Genomic DNA, 25112 nt, shown 5'->3' with positions numbered 1-25112 from the left:
TTTATTTTTCTTAATGAATGTTACGACCTGCCCCAGGAAAAGGGGGGGGGGGGGTAACCCAGGTTTTATCAATAATTCCTTTGGGGTGGATTAAAGCGAAACGACACTAAATAATCTGTGTCTGAAAACATATATTGACAAGCTTTATTTTAACAATTTTGTATCAATAGGTATGTTAACATTTTGGGTACTGTCATAACCTTTCTGGGGAGGAGAAAAAATGCATAGGGCAGAGAAAGACAGGGTAAGAGTAAGGGAGAGCAAGAAAAAAAAGAAGATGAGATAATCACTGCCCACTGGATCCAGCGATGTCTTGATCCGCAGGTGGTGGGGGGAGAAGGAAAAACAAAAACCCCGCCAAACCCCCAAAGTCACCAGTCAAAATCCATATCCTTTGCACCTCCCCCAAGGCGGGGAGTTGTTTTCATAGGTTGGTGTCCCCCTTTTTGGTGTGGAGTTCATGTGGAGGGCGTGGTAAACTCGGCTCTTCCCGCCTTTTCGGGGCTTGACATCTTCTGCACTGGAGGAGGGGGGGGGATGGGCCCAGTTGCCCATCAGAAAGTCAAAAGCCTGCAGAAGTCTCTTAGAATGCATAAATCATTAACCGTTTCAGTCTCTGACAATGAATAAATGATATTTCCATGGATGTTTCAAGGAAATCTTTATATTGGAAAAGTAGATTCAGGTTTCTCTTTTCAGAAAACAGTAGTGATGCAGGTCCCCTACTGCTCTGGTTTTTAAGCAGTGTCTAATGCTAACACAGAGCGTGTGAGTTTGTTAGAATTTCAGAGCACTATGGATTCCACTCTATTCTTTATTGAAAAGACTGTAAAAAATCCCATCCCCAAACCAAAACCAATACTCACAAAGAACAGGGCAGCAAATAAGACACATGGTGCATGGCTTGATTAATTTTTTTGTAATTAAAGGTACAATCTCTTTGGAGGAAGGAAAAGGAAAATCTGTGAATTGCAGGTTATGATTCAAGTGTTTCAGTATATGCATAGTAGATTTGCTGTGAAAGGAAGGCTAATAGAGGGAAGAGGCTTTCAAAGTAAACACTGCTTATTCAAAACAATCAGGAAGGCAAACTGAAATCTGAAAGATACATTGTTGTGGACAGCACACAACTCACCTATAGAATTCTCTAGGAATCATTCTGGCAACAGTGACAAAAAGAACCAAAATTTGATTTGTGATTATTACACATGAAGCATCCATAATCACATTAAAAATGATAAAGTAGAAATTATTACAACCCTCAGAGATCAGGAACACACAGCTGTTCCACTGTGAGGATCAGTGTGGAACTTCCCCACGGAACTGAGCCATGTGTGCCTACTTTGCTGGACAGCAGTTTGTCTTCATTTTTGGGTAAATGCTCCTGTTAATGAGCCCATTAAGAAAACACAATTGTGAACTCTGGTTGGCAGAGGTCTTAGTATACTGAGCAGCTCTGGGCTTTGGAAAAATCACTTTACATTTTTATTCAGGCAATAAATATAGTTTGAGCTTGCTATGCCAGCAGGATCCATAGCAGGTCAGTTTATGGCCAGTGATAAGGTGGAGCTGATAACAGAGAAGCACAATTAGCTCAAAAGTAAACCATTAGAGGTAAGAGAAGAAAATTGTTAGATAATAGCAGTCTCTCAAGGTGAGATCACAGAGCAACACATGAGCCCATCTCTTCAGAAGGAACGTGGTGGAAAGCCCATAAAGGGGTGGTGGCACTTTGTGCCCAACCTCCATCCGCTGTGTACTTCACCCTGACTGTCCTTTGGGAGTGCAGTGACCTCAGGACTGGAAGTATGTGGGCAGGATGCCGGTAGGGGCCTCAGACGCTGCTTGGATTGTTGCTTGCTGCTGGTGCTTGCAATTTGTGCAACAGTCCTGGCCTCTGCTTCAGTTCTTCTGGGAGCGAGTTCAAGGTTCCTCAGATCCAGGTTGCAGGTGGGAAAAACTGGCTCCCCATCAGGGAGTTTCATACATTCATGCCACTAGTACTAGGGAGAGAGCTATATGGGTGCTGAATTGCAAAGTTAGGGCCCAGAATATTGCTTTGCCAAGGACAGGAACTTTGCTGAAGGCAGTGTGTGAATGCTCAGCATTGGAGGTGACACCTCAGTGGACATTGTCCCTGCCCCAGGAGCAACAGGCACTGCAGAGATCCTAGCACAGACTCATCTCCTGAGAAAGAATGCAAACCTCTGGGTCTAGGGAGTGCCTGGGACCACTTGTTGATTCCTGGGGACAGGAATGCTGGATGTTGTGGCTTCTGGCAAGAGGGGCATGACTGTTTCTCTAATGGCAAATCTGCAACTGCATAATACTTTCCATCTCCAGCAGCAAGCAAGAGGCTGTGAGCTCTGCCTGGGGAGCACTTGGAGCCAGCTGAGCCTGACACATGCAGCAGAACCAGGAAGCATGGCAAGTGCCAGCAGTGGGAAACTGTGTCTTTCAGGGCTTGGTACCTTGACTTGATATACAGGCATGTTTGCTGTTTGTTCAGGGCTTAGATCTGAGGTATTTCAGGTGGACTGCTGAAGCCAGTCCAGCCCTTAGACTGCAATTCCATGCTGATTATCCATGTGAACACCAGTAGTAATGTCCAGGAGACACCGACCAAGGGAAGAGTACCTATATGATTCTGAGGGTGAAGGTGTAGGACATTAGGGCCAAGGTGGTGTTCTCATTGGTCTTGAGAGGACAAGGCTTGGAAGTAGGGCATGGATCATGTGGGTCAACACTTGATTTTGCACAGCAGTCTTTGTGACAGGGCTTTGACTTTGACAACTGTAGGTCTCTCTCAGAGGATGAGGAACAGCTGGGGAGAAAGAGGGTCCACTGGGCAAAACTGGCCAACATGTTGAGAAATACTTTAAGAATGCTTTAGGAATAATAGAGAAGTGAGATTTTGTCATGAAATAGAAGTCTACAGTGGTGGAAAGAAAAAGGTGCAAGGTGACATGAAAAAATGAGATCTCAGGTGTGATAAAGCAGGGCAAAGAAAGCCCCACCCCCTAAGCATATGTATACAAATGCAAACAGTCTGGGAAACAAGTGAGAAGAACTAAATCTCCACATGCAGCCAATGAGCTGCAGTACCTTTAGAACAAGAGATGTGGTTGCACAGTTGGGCTGCTGCAGATCAACTCAGTGGAGATGGACTTGGGGATTTTATTGAACTGAGATCACAGCAAGCTGAAAATACAACTGGTAGAAAGAACGCCAACAGCATCTTCGGCTGTATTAACAGGAACACACCCAGTAGATCCAGAGAAGTGATTTGTTAAATGACATACAGAATCCAGTTTTGGGCTCCACAAAATGGGAATAACAGGAACAAAGTGCATCAAGTTCAGCAGATGGTCACAAAGATGGGGGAGAGAACTGGAGCATATGTGGTATGAGAAGAGGCTAAGGCTTTTTTTTTGCCTGCAGAGGAGACTTCAGAGGGACCTGAAGCTCTACAATGTCAGGCAGGCTTCCAGTTTCCACAAGAAAGTTGTTTATTACACGGAGCCAGGCTTTTCACACTGGTGCACTGTAGGAGAATGAGAGACACTGGGCATAGATTCAGCTGAGAGAAACTTGAACTGAATACAAGGACAAGCTTTCTCATTGTGGGGACTTGTCAGGCAGTGAACCAGGCTGCCAAGAAGAGGCTGTGCAGCCTTCCTGCTCGGAGGTTTTCAAGACCAGACTAAGCAAAGCTCTGAGCAACTTGGTCTGACCTCACAGATGACAGGAGGGTGAACCAAAAACTTCCTGAAGTACTATCCTACTTGAGTTATCCCACAGTCCTGCCCCTGCTGCCTCCCAAAACTCAAATCCAATATTTGGAAATGTTTGGAGCCTTTTTTTGTTTGTTTGTTTGTTTGCGTGTTTGTTTGTTCTCTTTAGTACTGGTTGCTTCTTTCAGTATATTTCATATACAAATGAACCTTTATTTTTAAGATTCAAGTTTTGGCCCGGTACCCAGTAGCAGAAATTCCTTTTCATTAGCCTATATTGTCCTACAATCAACAGTTGTAGGTTACTGTCCTATAACAGCATCTCAATGTGTACAATTTAAAATCAACATCATAATTTCTTCATGCTTTTCATGTCCTGTGAAAATAAGAAAAGTTATATGGAAGCTGCTGGCTTTATTATTAATTTACGGTCACTGTACACCATCGTTTTCAATTTTAGAAAGAACATTTGCTACAGTATTCTTATTAGTTTAGCATTTAACGTATTCCCAGCTTTTAAACACTCATGAACGCCCTTCTGAGAGACTGAAAAATTCAAGGTTAATGACTCAAACAATCGGCCTTTTGCAAAAGCAGTAGATGCTTTGCTGAGACCAGGTTTATGCTACCCCAGCAAAGGGGAGGAGGAGACTTTTTGGGGTATGTGGTGGTGAAACCTCCAATCTGCGTAAGAACAGCCCGGGTGCAGAGGGGATGTGCACCCACAGCCAGAGGATGACCATGGCACACCAACCTTGGTTTAGCAACAAGATGAGTTTTGAGCCAGATAAGGGAAAAGGCCAGTAAGAAGGCAGATTCCGTGAGGTGGGATAATGCTTTTTATCATGCCTTCCAATAAAGCTCAGGTATAAAACTCTCCCCAGAGGGATGTATCGGGACATTCACATGTAGGCCTGAGGGTTTTCATCCTTTCTGATGGGGAATAACTGCCTCAACTACAGTGGTGTGAGAGGCAGCTGTCATGTCTTAGAAGGGGCCATAAACCATCAAGGACCCCCAAGGCACCCCCAGACTCATTTCTGAGGCCTTCCACCAGAGGACTGCATGCACGCACAGTGTTATATCAGACAGTGTAAAACTCCCGCCAGGGGAGGTACCTGGTCATTCTCACCTGAACCTAAACATGTATTAACCCATTGAAATTTTGGGTTCATGGGCCCCCAGCCGCAATGGATCAAGACTGTGACCATCACCTTTACCAACAGGCATCGAAATTTGTCCACAGGTGGTGATATCTTCCCTCTCTACTATCTAATCTTATCCTTTCTTTCTTTTATGTTTTCTTAAGTGATATTTTTATACTTTTATATTGCTGTATTTCTATAGATAATAACCAAAATGGCTACATAACTCCTTTCCATGGCAACTAAATTGTTTCAAAATAGACCTGGCATCTATTAGCAAGAACCTCAGTTACCCCACCTCATGGGGTGGGCCATAACAACTGTAAGAACAACCAACCAACCAACCAACCAAATGCGAATAGGAGCTGGGGTAGACTGTATCCTGCAGTTGACTCCTGATCACATACAGCTTTGTGACACTCATGAAAGGATGTCAGTCAAGTATTTATACCCAAAGTCATCTCCTCATAACTTTCATGAGTGTTGATTTTATGATTTCTGCCTAACTTGACTGCAGTTTCATTATTTGCAGTGGTTTCAGCATTTGGTGTTCATTCAAGTTTTCCCATCCAGTGGGAAAACTGACAGAATTACACTCTCTGTCTGAGAGAATATCAAAACTATTTTGGTTGGAGACCACCTACAAGACTCACCGATATCTATAGACTCACAAATAGTTAAAGAATAATTTAAATTGTAAATTCGTTGTGAGAAGTCTGTCATGAGGTCATGAGGTTTGTGTCTGGTCCAACCTTCCCCCTGAAAGCCAGGCCAATAGTGTTGTTCAGAGACTCAAGCAGTTGAATTTTGAATATATTGAGGAAATGAGATCTCCTGACCTTGTTGGCAACCTGTTGCAGTGCTTCGCTGCTGCAACTGTAGAAAAAGCATACCTAACATCAAATCAGAATGCCATGTCCTCCAATTTGTGTCCATTACCTTTTTTATTTCTACTGTGCACATTTGAGAAGTATCTGGCTCCTTCTTCTCTATACCAACCCACTAGGTAGCTGCAGACAGCAATAATATTTCCCTTTTCATCTTTAGAAAAGTCTGTCTTTACTCATTACAGTGTTCTGAAACTGCCACCTTCCGTTCCTCTCTATCAGTTGTCAGAGCGGTTGCTATTCACTCTGGTAGAAGCAGTCTCAATCCCTTGACCAGAACACAAGACCTTAATTCCTTCCCCTAGTTTCACATATTTTTTTGTGGTGGTGATGTTTCTAACATCTTCACTGATATAGGAATTCCTGATTCCGTCTGACTTTATGCTTTTTGCACTTGTAATATCTCTTTTTACAACAGATCTTTACCCATCTCATGTTGTTTCTGGGTGTCACTGAGGAATTTCCACCTCATCCAGGAACATGCTCGTTTAGTGCCCACAAGTCCTTTAGAAGACCTAAGTAAGTTCCTCATTTTTTTCTTAGCCTGCAGTTTACTAACACAGATGGCCAGTCTCTGCCATATGCTGTTTCCTCAGGATTTTTCTTACAGTGGGTTGCAGTCGTAAAGTGCTCTGTGTGAACAAGGGCTTTTAAATAATTGTCCAATAGGACCCCATCAAGATCAATTCCTAAATCTCAAACTTTGTTCTTCTCACATAGTAACCATTCAAGAAGATATATGTCTTCTGCTGGATGTCTGGTAAACAAATTCACCTGATGAAATGCAAGATTTCTTATCCCTATTTGTAACCCAGGGTTTTGTATTCTGGCCTTTATGTAAACTTCTGACTCCCAGTAAGTCCTGGAACCACATTATTTGAAGGCAGGTTAAAAACTGAGGCACTTTCATTCCAATTCTTTAGACCCAATCAATCTTGATGAATGTGGCATCTCAGTAAACTTCAGATACCTGTGGCAGAGATACATAGATCTACACTTGTACTGGCACTTCAGGGATGCAATTCTTATTATCCTGAGCTGCAAGTCAGATAAGTCAGACAAGTCAGACTATAGACACCTGTTTCTTTCCACCACTTAAGAAGGGGGTCTGGGAGGTCAGCCTTGAGTGGGCTGTATCTAGGACAGATGTCTAAAATTAAACAAGAATCTCCTCACTTTTAAATTCTTCCTTACCTCAAGGGTCCTTGTGTCTAGAAATGCCTAACAATGTCGATTTTTTTGAACAACAAAAGTAACAGTTGATTTCAGCACAAAACCCCATAAACTTAAAATAGTGCAACTGCAGGTCACATTGAAAGAACATTATGTGCCCTTTGGGCATATGAGCTTAAAAAATTAATTAAAGGAGTTGTAGCTGATTATCTTTCTCCTATGACCTACAACTAAATCTGCGGGCCTAGTGCTGTCCTCATTTATAAAAGTTAGTATTATTACAGAATCTACATAGATTAAATACAGTTGAGTGAGGCTCACAGAAAACACCTCTTACTGAACTTATAATATTTCTATTTGTTATCATAATATTTTTATATACAACAGATATCCACAGATGTGACAGCGAAACAGAGACAGACAAATGAAACAGAAAACTTCAAATTAAATAATTTATTTCCCCAGAGGAAAAAAAAATACTGCTTCTGAAATACCAGTGGAGAAACATTGTTCTCAAGATGAGAAAAAAACATCAAATAAGAGAAAAGTGTGACCTCTTTAAAAGGTCATCTAATCCTTCTTTTCCTCTAGGCAGGATAAACTAAAGCTACATTGGTTTTTTACAGATGTTTCATTAATCCCTTCTTTAAAGCTTGCAAAGACAGGCATTTGAAAATTTCTTTGGCAATTTATCCTTTGTGCTTAACTATTCTTAGCAGAAAATTCTGTCCCTGTAAATCTCCTTTGCAGCAATTTTAGCACATTGTCCTACTCGAGCAAAATGTTTAATTCTATCTTCTTGGCAGTACGTTTTAGGAATTTGAAAACCATTAAGATATATCTTTCTTCTACTTTCTAGATTAAAACACATCTGTTCTTCAAAAATTTCTTGATGGGTCACAGGTGTTATTTTACCTTTGTCACTCTCATTGCTATTTACTGTGGCTCCTTGAACTGTTCACATTTTTGAAATGAAGTTGCATGAAAAATTTCTGCTGATATCTAGAACATGCAAAATGGAGCAGAAGAATTATTCAGCTTATTTTAACATGTAATCCACTTGTTTTTACAACAAAGCAATAAAATAATAGAAATCAAGGAAATCAGAGAATTGTTAGGGTTGGAAGGGACCATCTTGTTCCAATCCCTGACATGGCCAGGGACACCCCAACCTGGCCTTCCAGGGATGGGGCAGCTACAAAAAATGTTGATTCATGTTTAGCAGTGATGTCCTACGATTCCTGATCCTTTTCTGATTAAATTACCCAGTTATTCTACATTTGGGTTTTGTGGAATTATGAAGGGCTTGGCTTTTGCTGAGGTACAGACACAGGTAAAACTGAAATCACAGCAAATGCCCATTTGTTTGAAGGAGTAGAGTTCTGGTGAGGAGCTAGAAAATTTTGAACAAAGTCATTGTTTGACTTCCCAGTTAAGGTATAGTCACTCACGCAACAATAAAACCCCAGTGCTACAACAGAAAATAGATGGAGCTCCAACAGGTACTGCAGGAACTGTCGTCTTCTCCCCTGTGGTCAACTACCTCCCTGAGTCAGGTTTCTTGAAGTCCAAGTAATTGAATTACAGATACAGCAAAAAAGTTAATGTCCCTGCAAGATGATAGTCATATATTTCCTTGCCCTCAGAATTCCGTTCATGTTTGGAGACTCTGCTGATGAATGAAGTATATAAGTGATCTGCTGTCGAAAGTTACATGAGCAATGGGACTTGTAGCAGCAAGAGTAGTTTGGTTCCATGCCTCCAGAGCAGGTATTTCCTTTGTAGGTATTCTGCAAACAAGGCATTTTGACAGGACAAAATGCAAGTGGTCATGACCTCTTTGAGTACTGATGGCACAAGAAAGGGTGGGGGAGGGTTTGGGAAACAGAATTTAAGCCCTTAGATGTAAAACTGAAGATCAGGACACCCTTTCATTAGCTTTATTTATTTTCTGGTTCAGCCCCCAGGATGAGATAAAAAGGCAGAGCAAGGCCTCAGCGTGAACTGGGAAGATGTGATGGGGAGAGGAGCATAAAATGACTAGGAGTGAGAGAATTTTTGGAATATATGGAATTTAGACAATTGACGTAAACAATGACCGTGTTTATGTTGGACATGATGATTAATTACGATATATGGCAGAGTGGACAAGGAAACTCAATGATCAGGAGCAGTCAAAAAAGTCAGAAAAATGTCTCAAAAGAGGGAATTTGCATAAGACATGCAAAAGAAGAAAAGAAGTGAAAAACCCAGGAAGCATCTGTATGCTTGTCTGTGAATCCAGATTGTTTATCTATTTTGAATGCTGCATGCAGCTGTGGGCTGCCCATCTTAAAAAAAACAAAAACAAAACCAAAAAACAAGCAGTAAGCCAAAAATTATAAACAAGGATAATCTGGACTTCTCGCAAAGAGAGAGTAAATAGTTTACAGGGCTCTCCAATTTGGAAAACAGGCAACTGCATGGAATGTATGATGGGCATGAATGATTGGGCTTGAATGATTTGAGTACCATTATTTTGTGTCTCTCACACTAAAAGAAGTAGGAGAATATTACCTGACATCAGCTTTAAAGTAAACGTAAGGCAGTCTTTTTTTATATATGACTAGTTCATTTCCTCAGGGAAATAAGGATTTGAAAGGTTTGTGTGAAAAAATGATAGTTTTTAAAAAAATGCAGAGACAGAGTCTGTTTCAAACTGTGAAGTAGAACGCCAGGACCTGGAAGACTGCTCTATTTTTTAAGCATGTACTCCAGGACCCTGTCGTGGATGAGATATTGAACTAGATAAGCCCCTATTGGGTTTGCCATTTGCATATCCTGTTAGAACTTCCAAAAAGTATGTCTGAGGAACACTCTGAGCCAGGCTCTAACTCTGTTCTCCATCGGTTTTTACTCCTCTCTCTCCCACATATCCCTACTTCCCCATCTCTTTTTTCCTGTAAGTTCCATCAGTTCTAGCACTAGCAGACTATTCTGGTGAGTTACTGCAGGTCCCCAAATTTTGATTTATATTGGGAATCACTGTATTATACAGTGACAGAGTCCCTAGTAGGGCTTTCCCCATACTGTTCTAATGTAAAAAATGACATCTCATATTCCCTAAATCCAGAAGAGTAGAAGTTCCATGGATGAATGTGTGTCAGTGGTAGTAGCTTTATTCTATCCACGGCAAGCAGCAGAGATCATTGACATTGGAAACAAAAACTTTTTTTTTCAAGTCAAAACCAGAGAAAATAACTGAACAAAATCAATTTTCCTCCTCCGTCTTTAGCTTTTCCCTAATACCTGAGGCAACAATGGCAAAAAACAGCTCAGGGAAGAAGGTTCGAATGTAAACTGCTGCCCTGGGGATAGGGTTGGCCATAAGCACCTCCCGCTTCTTCCTGCTCACTGTGCGCAAGACTTCCTCTGCTACGTCCACTGGGTGTACACCATATGCCACCTTCCTGAAAAAGACTGTAAATCAGAGAGGAGTGAGAGCTACAGACAGGCAGACAAACAGACAGACACTCCGAGGGAATGGTGGTGAAGACACACAACTAGTGCATCAGTCAAATCAGTTAAATTCCTACATACTTTTAAGCCCTTATCCACTCTATTCTCTTTCTCAGTATGTCCCTAAGATTTTTTTACAACTTTGAGGTAAAATCTTTACCGTCCCTAAGAGAAGGAACAACCTGAGTGTACTGGAACCTTTGGACCTTCCATGCTTTCCTCCCTCTCTATTCTTGATGCCCTGGTGTATTTATTTTCTCACATAATGTTGTCTCTTTCCATGTTCCTTCTCTTTTCACCAGGCTCATCTTACCTCTCCAATATCTCTTTTCTTTTGCTATCCATACCACTCATTCTTTCTGTCATTTCCATTATTTTTCCTATGCTCCTATCTTCACCCTGAAAAAGCTTCCATCCTGCTACATAGGCCCCATCTTCATCCATCAAAACTTACATTTCCAAATAGATGCCTCCCAGTTGCCAGGTGCTGGTTGGCGATGGTACGAACAGATGAAAGTTGGATTCACAGTGCTGACAGAAATATCAAATTCTTCCATTTCAGCTCTAAGACAATCAAAAAAACCTACAGCAGCATGCTTGGAGGCAGCATCTAAAAGAAAAAAGCCCACATATGCATGTTTAGAGATATGATTGCATGGATGTAGATGTATGATAGTGCTCCATAAGGCACCAATGTTTGGGAAAATGAACATGGAATAATTAGCCAAAAGGCAAAAGAACAGTGAATTATTTCACCCAGTAAAATTATCATATAACATATTCGAAACAAGCAATAAGAAATTATTTTTATAGGACAACTGTGTATGAGGTATGGAGGCAGTCTCCTGGACATGTCAAAAAGCATTTCCCAGTTGGAAATAGTCTTGGGTTTGGGAATGACCTAGGTTAGAGAATAACACTTCTATTATCTCTACAGTTCAAAAATGTCTTTGGTGGATGGAGCTGTCCCTGAGATGAGTCCCCACACCCTCTGTTTCTGCAGTTTGCAACACACCCCTAAAATGCAGTGAAATACATGTGCATTGCTGGAATGCAGGAGTACTAATGTTTTGTACACTAATTGGGACTTTGCCCTGCAGCAGCAATCCGAGCTACTTTTAACATTAATGTGAAAGTAACTGAATGTCAAGACTTTTTTAATCTGCCTTTCGCTATGTATAACTTACAGGCTGCACGAAATGGGATTCCTATTTTCCCTTGAATGCTATTAATTAGAACAATTTGGCCAGTTCTTCTTGAGATCATGTTGGGAAGAATGGCTGCAAAAACAGAAATGCGAGAAAGAACCACATAAGTAAAAGAGTTTCATGTATTTAGTGAAAAGGAATGATGGCTGAATTGTAGATCTCACAACTACCTTTGGTTAATGTTATAGGTCCAAAATAGTTGGCATCCATTATCTTTTTATCAAGTTCCAATGAAATGCTCTGCACTGCTCCTTTCACCTTCATACTTGCATTGTTGATTAGTATATCCACACAGCCATAGCAATTCAGGATTTCCTTAGCTACATCTCGAATGCAGTTTATGTCTGAGATATCCAGAAGTATGAGCTTTGGCGCATACGTCTAATAAAGAAAAGACTCATAGCAATGATAATTGTTATCTAAAAAAACTATTTCTGTTTACTTGTCTTGTAAATTAATTTATCTTGACATTTGAATAAAGTGTTTTTATTATTCTCACATAAACTTCCAGGGGTTTTTTTTAGCCTTCTCTAGGAAGAAGGTAGTTCAGCAATGACAGCTGGCATTGCTCAGCCTGGAGAAAGCTCTGGGTAGCCCTTCAAGCCGCTTTCAGTGCCTAATGGAGCTCCAAGAGAGATCTGGAGCGGGACATTGAACAAGGGCCTGGAGTGACAGGACAAGGGGAGATGGCTTCCCACTGACAGAGGGCAGGATTAGGTGGGATACTAGGAAGAAATTCCTCCCTGTGAGGGTGGCGAGGCCCTGGCACAGGTTGCCCAGAGAAGCTGTGGCTGTGCCATCCCTGGAAGTGTTCTAGCTGGGATTTGTTCCAAAGAGGTGGAGAAACTAAAAATTATTTTGATCTTTAGACCCATCTCCCAGTCCTTGAGCACACTAATTACAGGAAAAATGCATGACACTTCCTGTACAAATGAAGCATTTGGATCCCTTTCACTCAAATTATCAGGCTAATTTCTCTGCTGAAGATTTCTAGCTGGGTATCTTATTCAGAATGCAGGTACACTCAGATGATTTACAGGAACTGCCCTGGATTAGCTCAAGAGAGTAGGATTTTGACATTGTGCTCTGAACACCTTCAGAGGCATTTCTTTCTCTCTCTCTCTGACAGAGAGTTATTTCTCCTGGACTCTATTTGGTGTATTACTTGGGAAACCAAAGTCACCATTAACAGTGAATCATGTTTCTTGTACCTTGTTTTACTGGGTCTAAAAGCACATTGTATACCTGAACAAGGTGTTTACCTCAGGCTATGAATACATACCATACTGGGGTCTGTCACGCTAATTAAGGCATCATACAAGGCTTCTAACTTTTCCCATGTCCTGCCACACAACACAAGCCTTGCTCCTCCTGTGTGAAACACACGAGAACATTCTAGGAGAGAAATACATTCAAAAGAAATAATTACAATAATGACAATTTGATTTTGCTTATTTTGCTTGAAACGGGATGCTGGTTTTGCTAATGACATTGAATCCATGCTTTAAAATTAATTAATTTTGAGAGAATATATATGTATAAAAAAAAAAGCATTGAAATTTAATAGTATGTGAGTAATAAATTCTAACTTAATGTAATGTTATTATGCACAATTAATGGTACAGCACAATGGCACTGTTTAGTAATGGGATTTAATAACAAAGTAATTGAGAAAAGAACAATATATCTGTTAATGAATAATGGGTTTGAGTTAGAAAAATTTTTCTGAATATATTTCACAGACACTTTTCCTATAAATAAAACTGCATACAAAAATAAACACCCAAGGTCGTTACAATACAAACTGCATCTTTTGCAAACCTTCATGTCTGATGCACTATAAAGAAACCAACAAACCTCAGTAAACAGTAACGCTAGTTCTGTGTTACCCTCATGAAACTCTTGGCAACACAGAACTCATCTACAACTTTGATAAAGAGTAATATAGATAAACTCACCGCCCACTGGTGCACAGGTGGAGCACCCATGAGAGAGCCCTTTCTCCTACAGACCCTTCCCTCCAGATGTAACCTACCCCAACAGCTTTATCTCCTGAGTACTAAACCTTCCCAATAATCAGCAGAGCCATCAGGGATCAGCTTGTTCAGTTACATTCCCCACAGCCTTCCTGAGAAGAGAACTGGAAAGTTTTCTGGGAATGCTGGGCTGGCACGGCATTTTCTTCATTCAGACACGTTCTGAGCTGGGGATTTACCCCAATTTAAGCTAGGTATCTGGGGAAGATTCTTCTCCCTTTTTCATACAAGTGAACTATGACTGTGCTCTTCTGAAACTGGGGACTCACATAGCAAAAGGAACTGGCAGTCAGTGTTACCCATCATCCCCTCTCAGCACAAGACTGCAGCCAACTGATTAGTGCAGGTCTTCGTGGGTGTGTGTGACCAATTCAAGCCAAATTATAAAATACAAGGCTGGACCACCTTGACAACTTCTGTCTGGTCTATTTTCTTCTCTAGGTCGTGTTGAGGGAGAATATATTCCTCATCATCCTCTCAGTTTGACCAAAGACAGGCATTTAAGAATATGGAGCACAGATACCTCATGGGAATCTTTATGGAATTCACTGTTAGTTGTATCCCTCTGGCAGTTGTAGGCTGCTACAGTGATACAGCTGCACTGAAACAGTCCAGGAACCCGTCAAGGCTGTCCTCCTCACCAGGAAAAGCACACATTTGCCTGCCTTTTATTTCTTAGAATAGATAATGTCCTGCAGATAGGCCTGAGGATACAACTGATGATGTGTCCAAGGTGCCCCAAACCAGAGGTCTGCTTTGCATGCAGCCAGAGAGTTAGCTGACAATGGATTATATGTACTTTTATGACTGAAAATCAAGAGTTATTTTTCCTGATTAAGTCTTCCAAAAAGCTCTCAGCCTTGGAGCTCTCATGTTTGGTTTCTCCATCAAATCTATATGAAAGCTACGTAGTCAGCATTGGAAGAAAATGAATATGGTCTTACAATGCCTTTCAGCCTATTTGTTTTGTCTCAGCTCTTATGGCTTTTGTTGACAATAGAAGAACCCCAGTGCTATGGTTTGCTGTCCTCCAAGAAGCATTTTCTTCATATTTCAATATCCACAGGAAATCCAGTTATGCTCATCTACCAATTTAAGATTTCTTAAATGCTCATGTTACACTAAATATGGATCAATCTTGTATTTTTGCAAACCTGTGCAGCTGGAGGCTTTTATTTAAGCAATCTTTTTCATTATTTACAACAGTAATTTTACGAATGTCTTTCATTTTTTTCTTTTCTAGTGTAGAAAAAATTTTTATTTAAAGCCCAAAAGATTATTTGCCAGTACAACTATACCATTATTTTCCCTATAAACAGCAGTTGGGTCAATCTTATGGAAGAAAATGCAAAAAAGAGTACTGGGTCAACAGCAATAAAGGTGAAAAAGGGAAACCAATTATGTCCTCTAGAAGCTTCCTGGACTTTTCTGAGTTATAGCACTCAGAAGAAACAGGAACTAAGTTTCAATAATAACCATAAACCATTGAAAACATCTTCAATCATCATAGTTTTCTTTTTTAACTTTGCTGAATGTTGTCTTTAGTCCAGAAATTCTGGCATGTAGGAAAAAGAATTTGGCTGTTTCTTAAGAGCTCACATACTGGCCACACAGCCAGTATTTGAAAGCCCTGGACAAATGGCCATCACATATGCCTAAGTGGAGTGCACAGTAAATTTTGCATTATTCATTCAAGCCTGCAAATAACTTCTTGATGTCACCCTATGGGACACTGGTTGTAGATATATTTGGGATAATAAAATAAAAGTGCTGTGAGTTACCTCCTTTTTCATCTCTATGAAAAGGAGGGTGGGGGCACCACACACACAAACAGTTGCTTTTCTAGCCTCAAGAGACAGGCAACAGCTAGTCATGGGGGGTGGGGGGGGGAAGGAAAAAAAAAGAAGAAAAAAGGGAAAAATTTAAAAAAAAGAAAAAAGAAAAAAGGAAAAGAGAAAAAGAAAAAAGGAAAAAGGAAAAAAGGAAAAAGAAAAAAAAAGAAAAAGAAAAAAGAAAAAAGAAATAAAAAGAAAAAAGGAAAAAAGAAAAGAAAAAGAAAAAAGAAAAAAAAAAAGAAAAAAGATAAAAAAGAAAAAGAAAAAAGAAAAAAAGAAAAAAGAAAAAAGAAAAAAAAAAAAAAAGAAAAAAGAAAAAAGAAAAAAAGAAAAAAAAGGAAGGAAGGTTAATATGGAAACTGAAGTTAGGAAAATTGTCACCAAGGATTATGCAATGCTGGAGCAAGACAGCTGGAGAAATGTTCAATAAATGTTCTTTATTCTTGGAGGGTTCCAAGATTTGGCTTGAAGCTATACCCAAACAGATCCAGCACTGGTGATATTTCTGCTCCAAGGGAGATTTTTATCTAGAAACCCAGACATCCTATAATTCTACAGCACACCCAATCTCAGCAGGAGTTCTCTGAATCATGCCTCTCCAACAAAAATATTGAAATATAAATGTCCTGGTTCTAGCCAGGGTGGGGGTAACTTTCGCAGCAGCCAGGAGATGTACAGCAGGACCCCAGGGTTGTTCAATCCCACTCCAGCCCTGCACAGGGCAGTTGCATTTTTCCGGTTTGCTGGGTGAGCAGTCGGGTGGCGTCAGTCCCACATGGTGAGTGATTGGTGTGAATCATTTGCTTACCTTGTACCCTCTGTCACTGGTATTGTTGATGTTCATTTTCTTATCTCATTGCTGTTTCCAGTAAATTGTTCTTATTTCAACCCACGATCTCTGCCTTTTGTGTCTCTAATTCTCCTCTCCATCCCACCACGGGAGGATGGGGGGAGTCAGCGAACAGTGCGTGGTGTTTCAGTGAACACCAAGTTGGGGAATACCATTCCTAAACCACGACAATAACCAACTTGAGAAAATGCACAGTAATATTATCTTCAACTGAACCTGAAATGTATCAGGTAAAGGGAATGACTGAGTGGAATGAGGAGGCCAGAATTATTTCATACCTTGTCCTAAAAGCCTCTGTTGCAGATCTCTGCTCTGTTCTGCTAAGGATTAATTCTGCAGGAGCATTCCCTTTCCCCATCTGCTCTCTCCTTGGGAGTGCAGAGGTTTTAACAGACAGCAAGTCTTCATTAAAAACACCAAAATATAGCCTTGAGCTATGTTTGCCTTATCAGGTACTTGAATCTACTGCCCCTCTAGTGAAGCCTAGAGCAGGACTGTACATAAGCAACATATGACTCAGTACCTTGTAATCAACAGCACCATGTAGGCAGGAAATAGGAGTCAATAAGTATATCATAGACCCATATGGGTTGGAAAGGATCTTAAAGACCAAACAGTTCCAATCTCCTGCCATGGGCAGGGACACCTTCCACTAGCCCAGGTTGCTCCAAGCCCCGTCCAACCTGGCCTTGGCACTTCCAGTGAGGGGGCAAGCCACAGCTTCTCTGGGCAACATGCACCAGGGCCTCACCATCCTCACAGGGAGGAATTTCTTCCCAATATCCTATCTAATCCTGCCCTCTGTGTCAGTGGAAAGCCATTTCATCTTGTCCGGTCACTCCAGACCCTTGTCCAAAGTCTTTCTCCAGGTCTCTTGGAGGCCCATTAGGCACTGGAAGGGGCTCCAAGGTCTTGCCAGACCTTGTCTCCAGGCCACCCAGGCAATGAGCCATTTAAATAGAAAAACTATCTCATTCCCTTTCCTTCTGTCCTCTGAATTCACCATTACACATAACCAGGCTGCCCAGTTGGAAGTACTGGACGATGTCAAGGGAAGAGGAGTAACATGGGTGATAGAGGGGGCAGAGATACAACCAGTGACAGAGGGATGAGCACTGTCGTTTACAGGGAGCAAGAAATGTTGAAATCTTTAAGGGCTGGAAAGAAACATGTGAAAAGTAAGACGACACCTGTTTATATGATTTGCAACTACCTTGTTGTGACAGTCTATGTAATAAGATCTCATAGCAGCAACATGCTAAAAATAGCACTCAGTGTGCTTATAAAACCTCTCGTCCTATTGAATTAAATAAATACAAAGCTCTGCAGTTCCTAGAAGTTTATCAACAGTTCCTGTGGCTGAGCCTAAAAATATAAATTTAAAAATCATAGTATTTTTTCATAAATATATTTCCTAATTTCTCCTTCATCCAGTCAGTTATGAAATATATACAAGGTAATGTATGCACGTTTTATCACCCAGGGTGGTTCTCTGGCTATTTCTGTTCTCTGTTCTCTGAGAAGAAATGAGACAACTCACCCTTGCCTAGTCCAGAAATGGCATCCGTAATCACCACCACCTTGTTTTGCACCGCTGACTTGGACAATAGCCACCTGACTGACTGGTAAAGATAAATAATTCCACTGATCCCTAAGAGAAGCAATGGTAGAGCAAGTACAGCAAGAATACCCATCTCTGTGGGAAACAAAAGACCATATGAGAGTACAGTAATCATAATACACATTAATTATTTTTCAAATATTCTTATCTAAAACCCCAATGTTTTCATATATAGAAAATCCAGTGATCAGAAAACCAAAGGTTTGAAGCAGTAGGTTGTTTTCCAATCCGTGAGTAGTATTACTATTTAATAGACAGGGTAATATTGTTTCTTTTTCTGTTTTTGTCATCTTTGTATGGTCTAGGCAAATCTTGATTCCTCTTATTCAAAATTACTATATGTTGGCAAAACCATAATAGAATGTAGATATATATGTATGTATATATGTACATATATGTACATTCTATTAGGCTTTAAGGCAAAAACATAGGCTAAAATATAACACTGAACTTTTAATTACAAACTTTTAATTATATTGCAATTATTAGAAAACAGAGAAAAAGCTTTTAATCCAAATTTCAGATAAAACTCACAATAGATGTCTTTGCTATTCTAAAAGATAGAGAAAATATAATCACTTACTATGGCTATGAAGACTCCAGATACAGATAAAGCATTCTACTGTATTTTTGTAAATCTTTGTATTACAGGTTTAATTAAGATCCTTTAGCAATTTCATAGAGCATTGATTTGTTGAGGCTGCTAGCCCTGAATGAGAATGGCTATATACAGCCCCGTGACAGAGGCACTGCCAGAGTAAATATAGCATCCACAGTGTGATCCACATGCCTGACCTATCGAGCCCAACAGCTTGGGCAGTCATATTAAAACTCTTCTTACAGTATCAATTCAACTGAACAAAGAACAACCTCTCCTGCCTTGCTTTTCATTGTTCATAATAATGTTTTAATTTCTTGTGATTGGCCTTCAATTAACTTTAGACATCAAAACATTTGTGTAAACTCCATAACAATAGGTCTTCAAAACCAAGGAAAAGGTACCATAAAGAAGTTGTCCCTTGCAATAACCATAGTTCAGCAATATGAATGATGTATGAATGTGTCAGGAAAAGGTCTCTGAGCAAGCTGACTTGGGAGTCAGTGCATCATACAGAGCTGCTGCAGGCAGATGAATGCTGGAAAGTAGATGAATGCTGGAAAGCAGATGAGGCTGGCATCCTGTGCTGCCAGGGGCTACAGGTTGCTTTCCACTCTTGGTATCTGCTAGACAGATCTGCCTCTTTCCCAGCAGTTTCAGGACCACATCAACTTTAGGTAGGTGATCTAACTCTTGCATTTCCTGCAGAGAGACATTATCTGTTCATAGAACCAGAGAATGGTTTGGATTGGAAGGGATCTTAAAGTGCTTCTCGTTCCACTCCCCTGCCATGGGCAAGGACACCTTCCACTAGACCAGGTTGCTCCAAATCCCATCCAAGCCCCATACACATTCAAGACTCCAAGTCCTGAACACTTCTAGGGATGGGGCAGCCACAACCTCTCAGGGGCAACCTGAGTAAAGAACTTGCTCCTAACACCTAATCAAATCTCTCCTCTTTTAGTTTAAAACTGAACCCCTTTTCCTATCATTATCTGCACATGTAAAAAGTTGTTCTCCCTCTTTTTTATAAGCCCCCTTCACGTACTGGAAGGCTGCAGTGCGGTCTCTCCAGAGCCCTCTCTTCTCCAGGTTGAACACCCCAGCTCTCTCAGCCTGTCTTCAGAGCAGAGGTGTTCCAGTCCTCAGAACAACTTTGTGGCCTCCTCTGGACTCCTTCAACAGGGTCACATCCTTCTTGTGCTGAGGATCTCAGACCTGGACACAGTACTCCAGAGAAGGTCACAGAAGGGCAGAGTAGCTGTGATTGTTAACCTGACAATCACACTTAACGAGTTGACCTTTGAGGTTCTAGGGAGAAGAAGGTTTTACCATAAATCATCCCTGTTTTGTTTTTTCAAAAAGTTGTATCACTGTCTTAAAACTGAAGTTCTGACAACCAGATTCACACTTCTGTTTGTGCTGTGTACCTGGCCATCTAAACTCCAATTTTCATCTCCAGTTAGAGAATGTAATCCTATAAATGATGAGTCACTGATGTCGGAGCGTTCTAACAAAGAACAAAGACTTCGTGGTTAGGTCTGCAGGTACCAGGACAGTGGTAGTTTTTGATGAGTGGGAATGGGTAGAAGGTTATTTAAGAGGGTGTAGAAGGGGACTTTTAGACTTAGTTTGTAAACCTAACTTGCTCTAGAAGCTAATGATTTCAGGAAGCAAGATGTGTATTCTTGTCTGTGAAAGCTGATGTTGCCTGCCAAAGAACTCATGATTTAAGGTTTAAGATTTCCAAACCACAGAATTGTATAGTGTGCCAATGCTTGAAACATTGCATGCATTTCTTTCTCAAACAACTCCATCATGAATGACAGATATGAATAAATACCTGTTTTCCAATACAAAATGGTCACGGTGTCCTGTAATGTACATCAGTTTCTACAGGAAAATGTAAAAACATTAAGTCAAATGAGCTGAGGAGTTGTGCCAAGCCACCTGCAGCAACAGAGAGGAAATCGGATTTTCCATCATTCTTAAAGACCCAGCTATCTTCTCTTACTTTTAAAGCATCAGCTTTTAATAAACAAATGTGCAGTTCCCTATCAACAACTGAGCTAGTTTGTTCCTTTAATGGAACATGATGTGTTGTTTGTTTAATTCATTGAGGGTTCTGGAAATATTTATTTCTGGGAAGGTTAAACATTAAAAAAAAAAAAGCACACACTAAAGATATTTATATGAGTTCCAAGTAATCTGTTTCCAAATGAACCCGGACAATGGTAAAAGTAATGCAGGAGCAAGACTAGGATAAGGTCAATGGAAAGAACTTGACAGCACACAATGTGTAAGATTGCAAACATAAAATGCTAACATGTCTATTAATAAAAATGAACAATTTTAAAGGAAAACTGCCAAAGTCATCTGGAAATATACAGACATACAGTGACTGTAATAACCAAAACACACAAATCTTCCCAAGCACAGAAATCTCAGCCTGGTGAAGTTCGAGAAATGTATTATGCACTGCCACCTTCAGAGTACCCTTGGGAACACCGGAGGAACAGGAATAACTAAAAACTATTCTAGAGGGCAGTTCCCATTTAAAGGGTAAGTTACCTACAGGGAAACTTGAACAAAAGTGAGGCTTTCTCTCTCCCTCATCTGATTCTGAAAGTCTCTTATATCCTGAGCTCCAGGAACTGTCCCAGATGATGCCAGGGCTGAACAGTGTCCAAATCTGGAGATCTAGAGCTTGTTTCCCTGAAGTGCTCAACCCAGGTCGCTGCCTGAGAGCATCAGCATGCACTTACAAACATCTGCATTACTGACATTTCACATTGTTCAGAAGTGCTTGACAAAGCATTTGGTGGATATTCTTTGATGTTTTGTTTGTGGTTTTGTTATTTTTTTTGGAGGAAGAGTTTAACTCATTATAGAGAAAGCAATGATTAGGGGCACTGGTGGTTAGCATTCACCCAGGAATAAGAAACCAAGATTTCAAATCTGTGTCTGTTCCAGAAAGATGATTCCATCTTTACAGTTGTCGTCGAGGGTTGTGAACTCCCTAAACATGGGCATACTCTTGTCCACAGCAAGGTTTAACCAGTCCAACATCTACAATTTCTTTCTTTGAGTAGAAATGGAAGGACATATGGATTTTCATATACTTTGAGAGGGTATATGTCTCTAACAGTGAAAGTCAGAGACATTTTTAACACTAGCAATAGCCAGGCAAAGTGTTTTAATTCTGTGGTTCTTATGCTCCAGATAAGGGAACATGTAGGCTGTAGTGAGTCCTGTATTTTCCATTTGTCTCAGCCAAATGACACTGTAGGTGAATTTTACCTTTTTTTGTCTCCCTTCAGCCCTTTTTTCATTATTCTTACATTCTTATTGATTCTCTCTGTATTTTCTTTTGATAGCTCTGAGATCACTGAGCATATTGACAGGACAGCTTCTACCTAAAGATACTTCTGGGATTTGCTAGAATTCCTGTGTTTATACCTATGTCAGCCATTTTTGAATGATGCTGATGCCTTAAGCCCCTAATGTTTTTTTATTTTTCTGATATTGGTAAGCCTTATAAGTTTTATAAGTAGATTTTTAAAAGCAGTAACCCTCCCTCCTTTGTCCCTTGTCCCCTTCCCTTTCTCTGTAGCACCCTTGTTTACACACTCCTTAGCCCTCTTACCCCATTCTATGATCCCTATATCACCCCTACTCCCGAATCCAGTAAAAATGTTTAGTCTTTTGTCAAGGCAAGGCCTAGATTGTTGGCAAAACAGCATATCAGGGCCTAAACCACAGAACACGGTCAAGAATTGGGTGACTATGTACCCTTTGTGCTCTGATGAAGATGGGATGAACAGAGGGTCCCGAAACACACCCCAGACCCATTTTCAGGGGGTGGACCCAGGGCGGACCAGAGTAAAGGCCACAGGGTGGACACATCTGGGATTGGATGGATGGTATTATAAAATGTAACATCTCAGGCACGGCCTGCGGGCGCATCTTGTAACATCTTAGCCTTGGCATAATAAACCCTTTCTTATCTCACCCCTAATTAACTGCTCCAGAGATTTTTTCAGCACCTAACTCCCACGGCAACATGCTCACCTCAGAGACCTGTTGTTGACTTGCAGGATTAGCCCATCATATAATATTACCATGAATATTTTCAAGCACTGAAAACCATAGAAATTCTTGCTTGAAAAAGCAGTCAGCACCATGTTTGGTCCTGGGAGCAGCAAGAACATAATTTCCATTCTCAACGTAAAAATTTAATATTAAAAATTTTTTATTAAAAACCTGCTCTTTGAAAAGTACTGTAATCACAATGCAAGAGCCAGACACTTTAAAATCAGAAATACAGTATCAACAGAAGAACATCTAGTTCAAGTCAAACACGCTGCCTCCTCAAGGTAAAAAACACTCCTCAGTCCATGCAATTACTTATTTGATGTTCTCACACACGTAGAGCAGTGGTGTGCCACAGTATGTAGGCATGGTTCCTCCTACATACTCCAAAAGATAAGCATCTTGACCAAAAGCTACAAGGAAACTTGGTATTCATCTCAGTAACAGAGACATACAAGCACATAGTCAACGAGCCCTCTATTCTCCAGAGGGAGATTCTACTGGGTTGACCAACAGGTTTCCCTCCAGCTTCCTGGTGGGCTTCAATCTGCTGTCAGCTTCATCACAATCTATAGGCATCTGCACTCCTACTGTTGGAAGATCTCATATCTTCTTTGTACCCGATTTCATTCACTGATTTTTTTCTACTTCTGAATAGCTTTTTGTAGACATTTTGTTGCCCTTTTTTTTCTCAAACTCCTTCCAAAGAAACAATCCACTCGGAATTACTTTTTGTCCATTGGTCCCAGTCTGGCAACATCCATATGCAAATTATGTGGTTCCAATCTGGTTACCAGGCAATCCCAACCTGATAAAGTGTTATTGATATGATTAGTGAGTGCCCTACCAAGACTCCGCACCTCCAAATTATCCAAGTTATCCCATTTATAACAATTGAGTATCAGTTATCTTATATGCTCCCTGAAAATAGTCATTGCACTTCAGACTTCACTCTTCTGCCTTGCTTACAGACAGTCCGCACATTAGAGCAAGAGAATGTTTTTCACACTGGTGAGAGCAGATAGCATCCTTGTCCAGGAACTGGCTCAGACAGTGTAGTGGTTCCCTGTACACACTCTGGCCAGCTATAAGATCTAGTGCCTTATAGTGCTGCTGAAGGATTTTTTGCTCACAGACTCCCTCTTATGGATTTAAGGAAAGAGATCAGTTCTCACCGTGCACAACTTATCACAGCCAGTCAGATTATATTTTTGATCTGCTATCATCACTGGGAAACTTTAAAAATGTTTCATGGCTTTCAAATTCTGGTCTCCCTCATAACTTACAAGTGCCTATGGAAAACTAATTGGCAGTAGAATGTTGTTTCACAGTATAACCAAGTTTCCATTCCTTCGAGGATTTCAGTGCTTGGTGTCTCTCCCTTTATTTTTCCCCTCACTCCCAAATTCTATGTAAAAAAGATCACCTTAGCCTTCTCTTCCTTTCTCTTCCATGCCTTTTAAAACCTCTTCTATCTTTGCTAGAAGACCAGAAGACAGTCTTCCTACTGTGCTCCAGACTGGACATGTCACCTTGTGTTTTCAACACTACACCTAGGGACTGTTTAATCCCGTTTTACACTATAGCAAATACATGAGCAAATACATGAGGCTTATCTGCAGTACATGAGCTTGGAAGTCAGTGCTAGTCTGGTTTTTTAACCACCATATGGTTTATTGAAGGATGGCAAGAGGCAGACTATTTACCTTCACAGACGGTCTCATGCTGTAAAAAAGCACCTGCTGGTCTCAGCATACCCTCCCTGAAAAATCTTCTGAAAAGTAAGTTCAGTTTTCAGAACAAGCCACCATTTGTAACTCTTGCTGCTGGAGACATTTAAGAAAAATAGCAAGTACTGATATCAGTCAGAAGGTCTCTGATGATGCTTTAGAGATTTCACTGCTCAAAACACTTTTTTATCTTCCCTACTCGCCCTGGTTTTGATGGTGACTGTGAGTCCATCTGATTCATCCCTGGATTCATCATAGGCCCAGAAATCATGACCCTGCAGACAGGGTGGTGCAGACTGAGCTCTAAAGTACTTTCTGACACAAGGTAAATGCACTCCCATTCCACAGGATTCCTACCTGCAGCTCTGGATGGCAAGGCTAGGACACTTCCTTGCCACACCTTGGCAGTTGCTGGGAATGTCTTGTTCCAGCTCAGGGATGCAACAAGCACGCAGAGTAGATGCTCCACTTCCCTCTGAGCCACTTATCGCCCACAAACAATTGGATCTCACAGCACCGCCTGTGTGATTTCCTGACCTCTGTTCTTTCCACAGCCCCATGAGATTCTGGACCTGCAAGAACCACGGATGAGCATCAGTCACGTGAGCTGCCACTGCAACATTCCGCCAGGCTTCAAATGCCACAGTCTGGCGCAGGGTGGGGTCGGCACCCCGATACACAGCCTCCCCCGCTCAGACCGCGTCA

The 25112-nt window shown here is 40.9% G+C and overlaps 2 protein-coding genes across 4 annotated transcripts in view; both read right to left on the bottom strand.

Annotated features, from left to right (window-relative positions):
- Window positions 1-24805, bottom strand: part of GLP2R (glucagon like peptide 2 receptor) — a 76540-nt gene extending 51735 nt beyond the window's left edge. Inside the window, exon 1 of the mRNA XM_039385310.1 lies at window positions 24765-24805. The gene's annotated coding sequence lies outside the window, so the exon portion shown is untranslated. The remainder of the gene's footprint in view (window positions 1-24764) is intronic.
- Window positions 115-24854, bottom strand: DHRS7C (dehydrogenase/reductase 7C). Of its 3 annotated transcripts, XM_039385313.1 has the most exons (9): window positions 24384-24854; window positions 20429-20535; window positions 17907-18062; window positions 12928-13040; window positions 11816-12026; window positions 11625-11717; window positions 10892-11047; window positions 10228-10398; window positions 115-8729 (listed from the first exon to the last, which is right to left on the bottom strand). In XM_039385313.1, the coding sequence occupies exons 3-9, from the start codon at window positions 18058-18060 to the stop codon at window positions 8650-8652; spliced, it is 978 nt and encodes a 325-aa protein (XP_039241247.1). In that variant the 5' UTR covers window positions 18061-18062; window positions 20429-20535; window positions 24384-24854; the 3' UTR covers window positions 115-8649. The 3 variants fall into 3 exon arrangements, with proteins under 3 accessions (XP_039241247.1, XP_039241249.1, XP_039241248.1); XM_039385314.1 differs by lacking the exon at window positions 115-8729 and having other exon boundaries at window positions 10072-10398; window positions 22657-24854; XM_039385315.1 differs by lacking the exons at window positions 17907-18062; window positions 20429-20535.
- Between the last annotated feature and the right edge of the window lie 258 nt (window positions 24855-25112).

The sequence above is a fragment of the Pipra filicauda genome, unplaced genomic scaffold (assembly GCF_003945595.2).
Source record: "Pipra filicauda isolate LSUMZ 115617 unplaced genomic scaffold, ASM394559v2 scaffold401_size638136_pilon, whole genome shotgun sequence".
NCBI lineage: Eukaryota > Metazoa > Chordata > Aves > Passeriformes > Pipridae > Pipra > Pipra filicauda.
Note: the sequence above shows the minus strand (reverse complement) of the source record. Positions and strands in the feature narration are given on the sequence as shown.

Excerpts from the sequence above, each read along its gene's own strand:
- DHRS7C (XM_039385313.1), bottom strand. The coding sequence starts at position 18,060 with ATGGGTATTCTTGCTGTACTTGCTCTACCATTGCTTCTCTTAGGGATC. Across the intron at positions 13,041-17,906 it reads CATTTCTGGACTAGGCAAGG|AATGTTCTCGTGTGTTTCAC; the intron begins GTGAGTTGTCTC and ends TTTCTCTCCTAG. Across the intron at positions 11,718-11,815 it reads ACCTATAACATTAACCAAAG|CCATTCTTCCCAACATGATC; the intron begins GTAGTTGTGAGA and ends CTGTTTTTGCAG.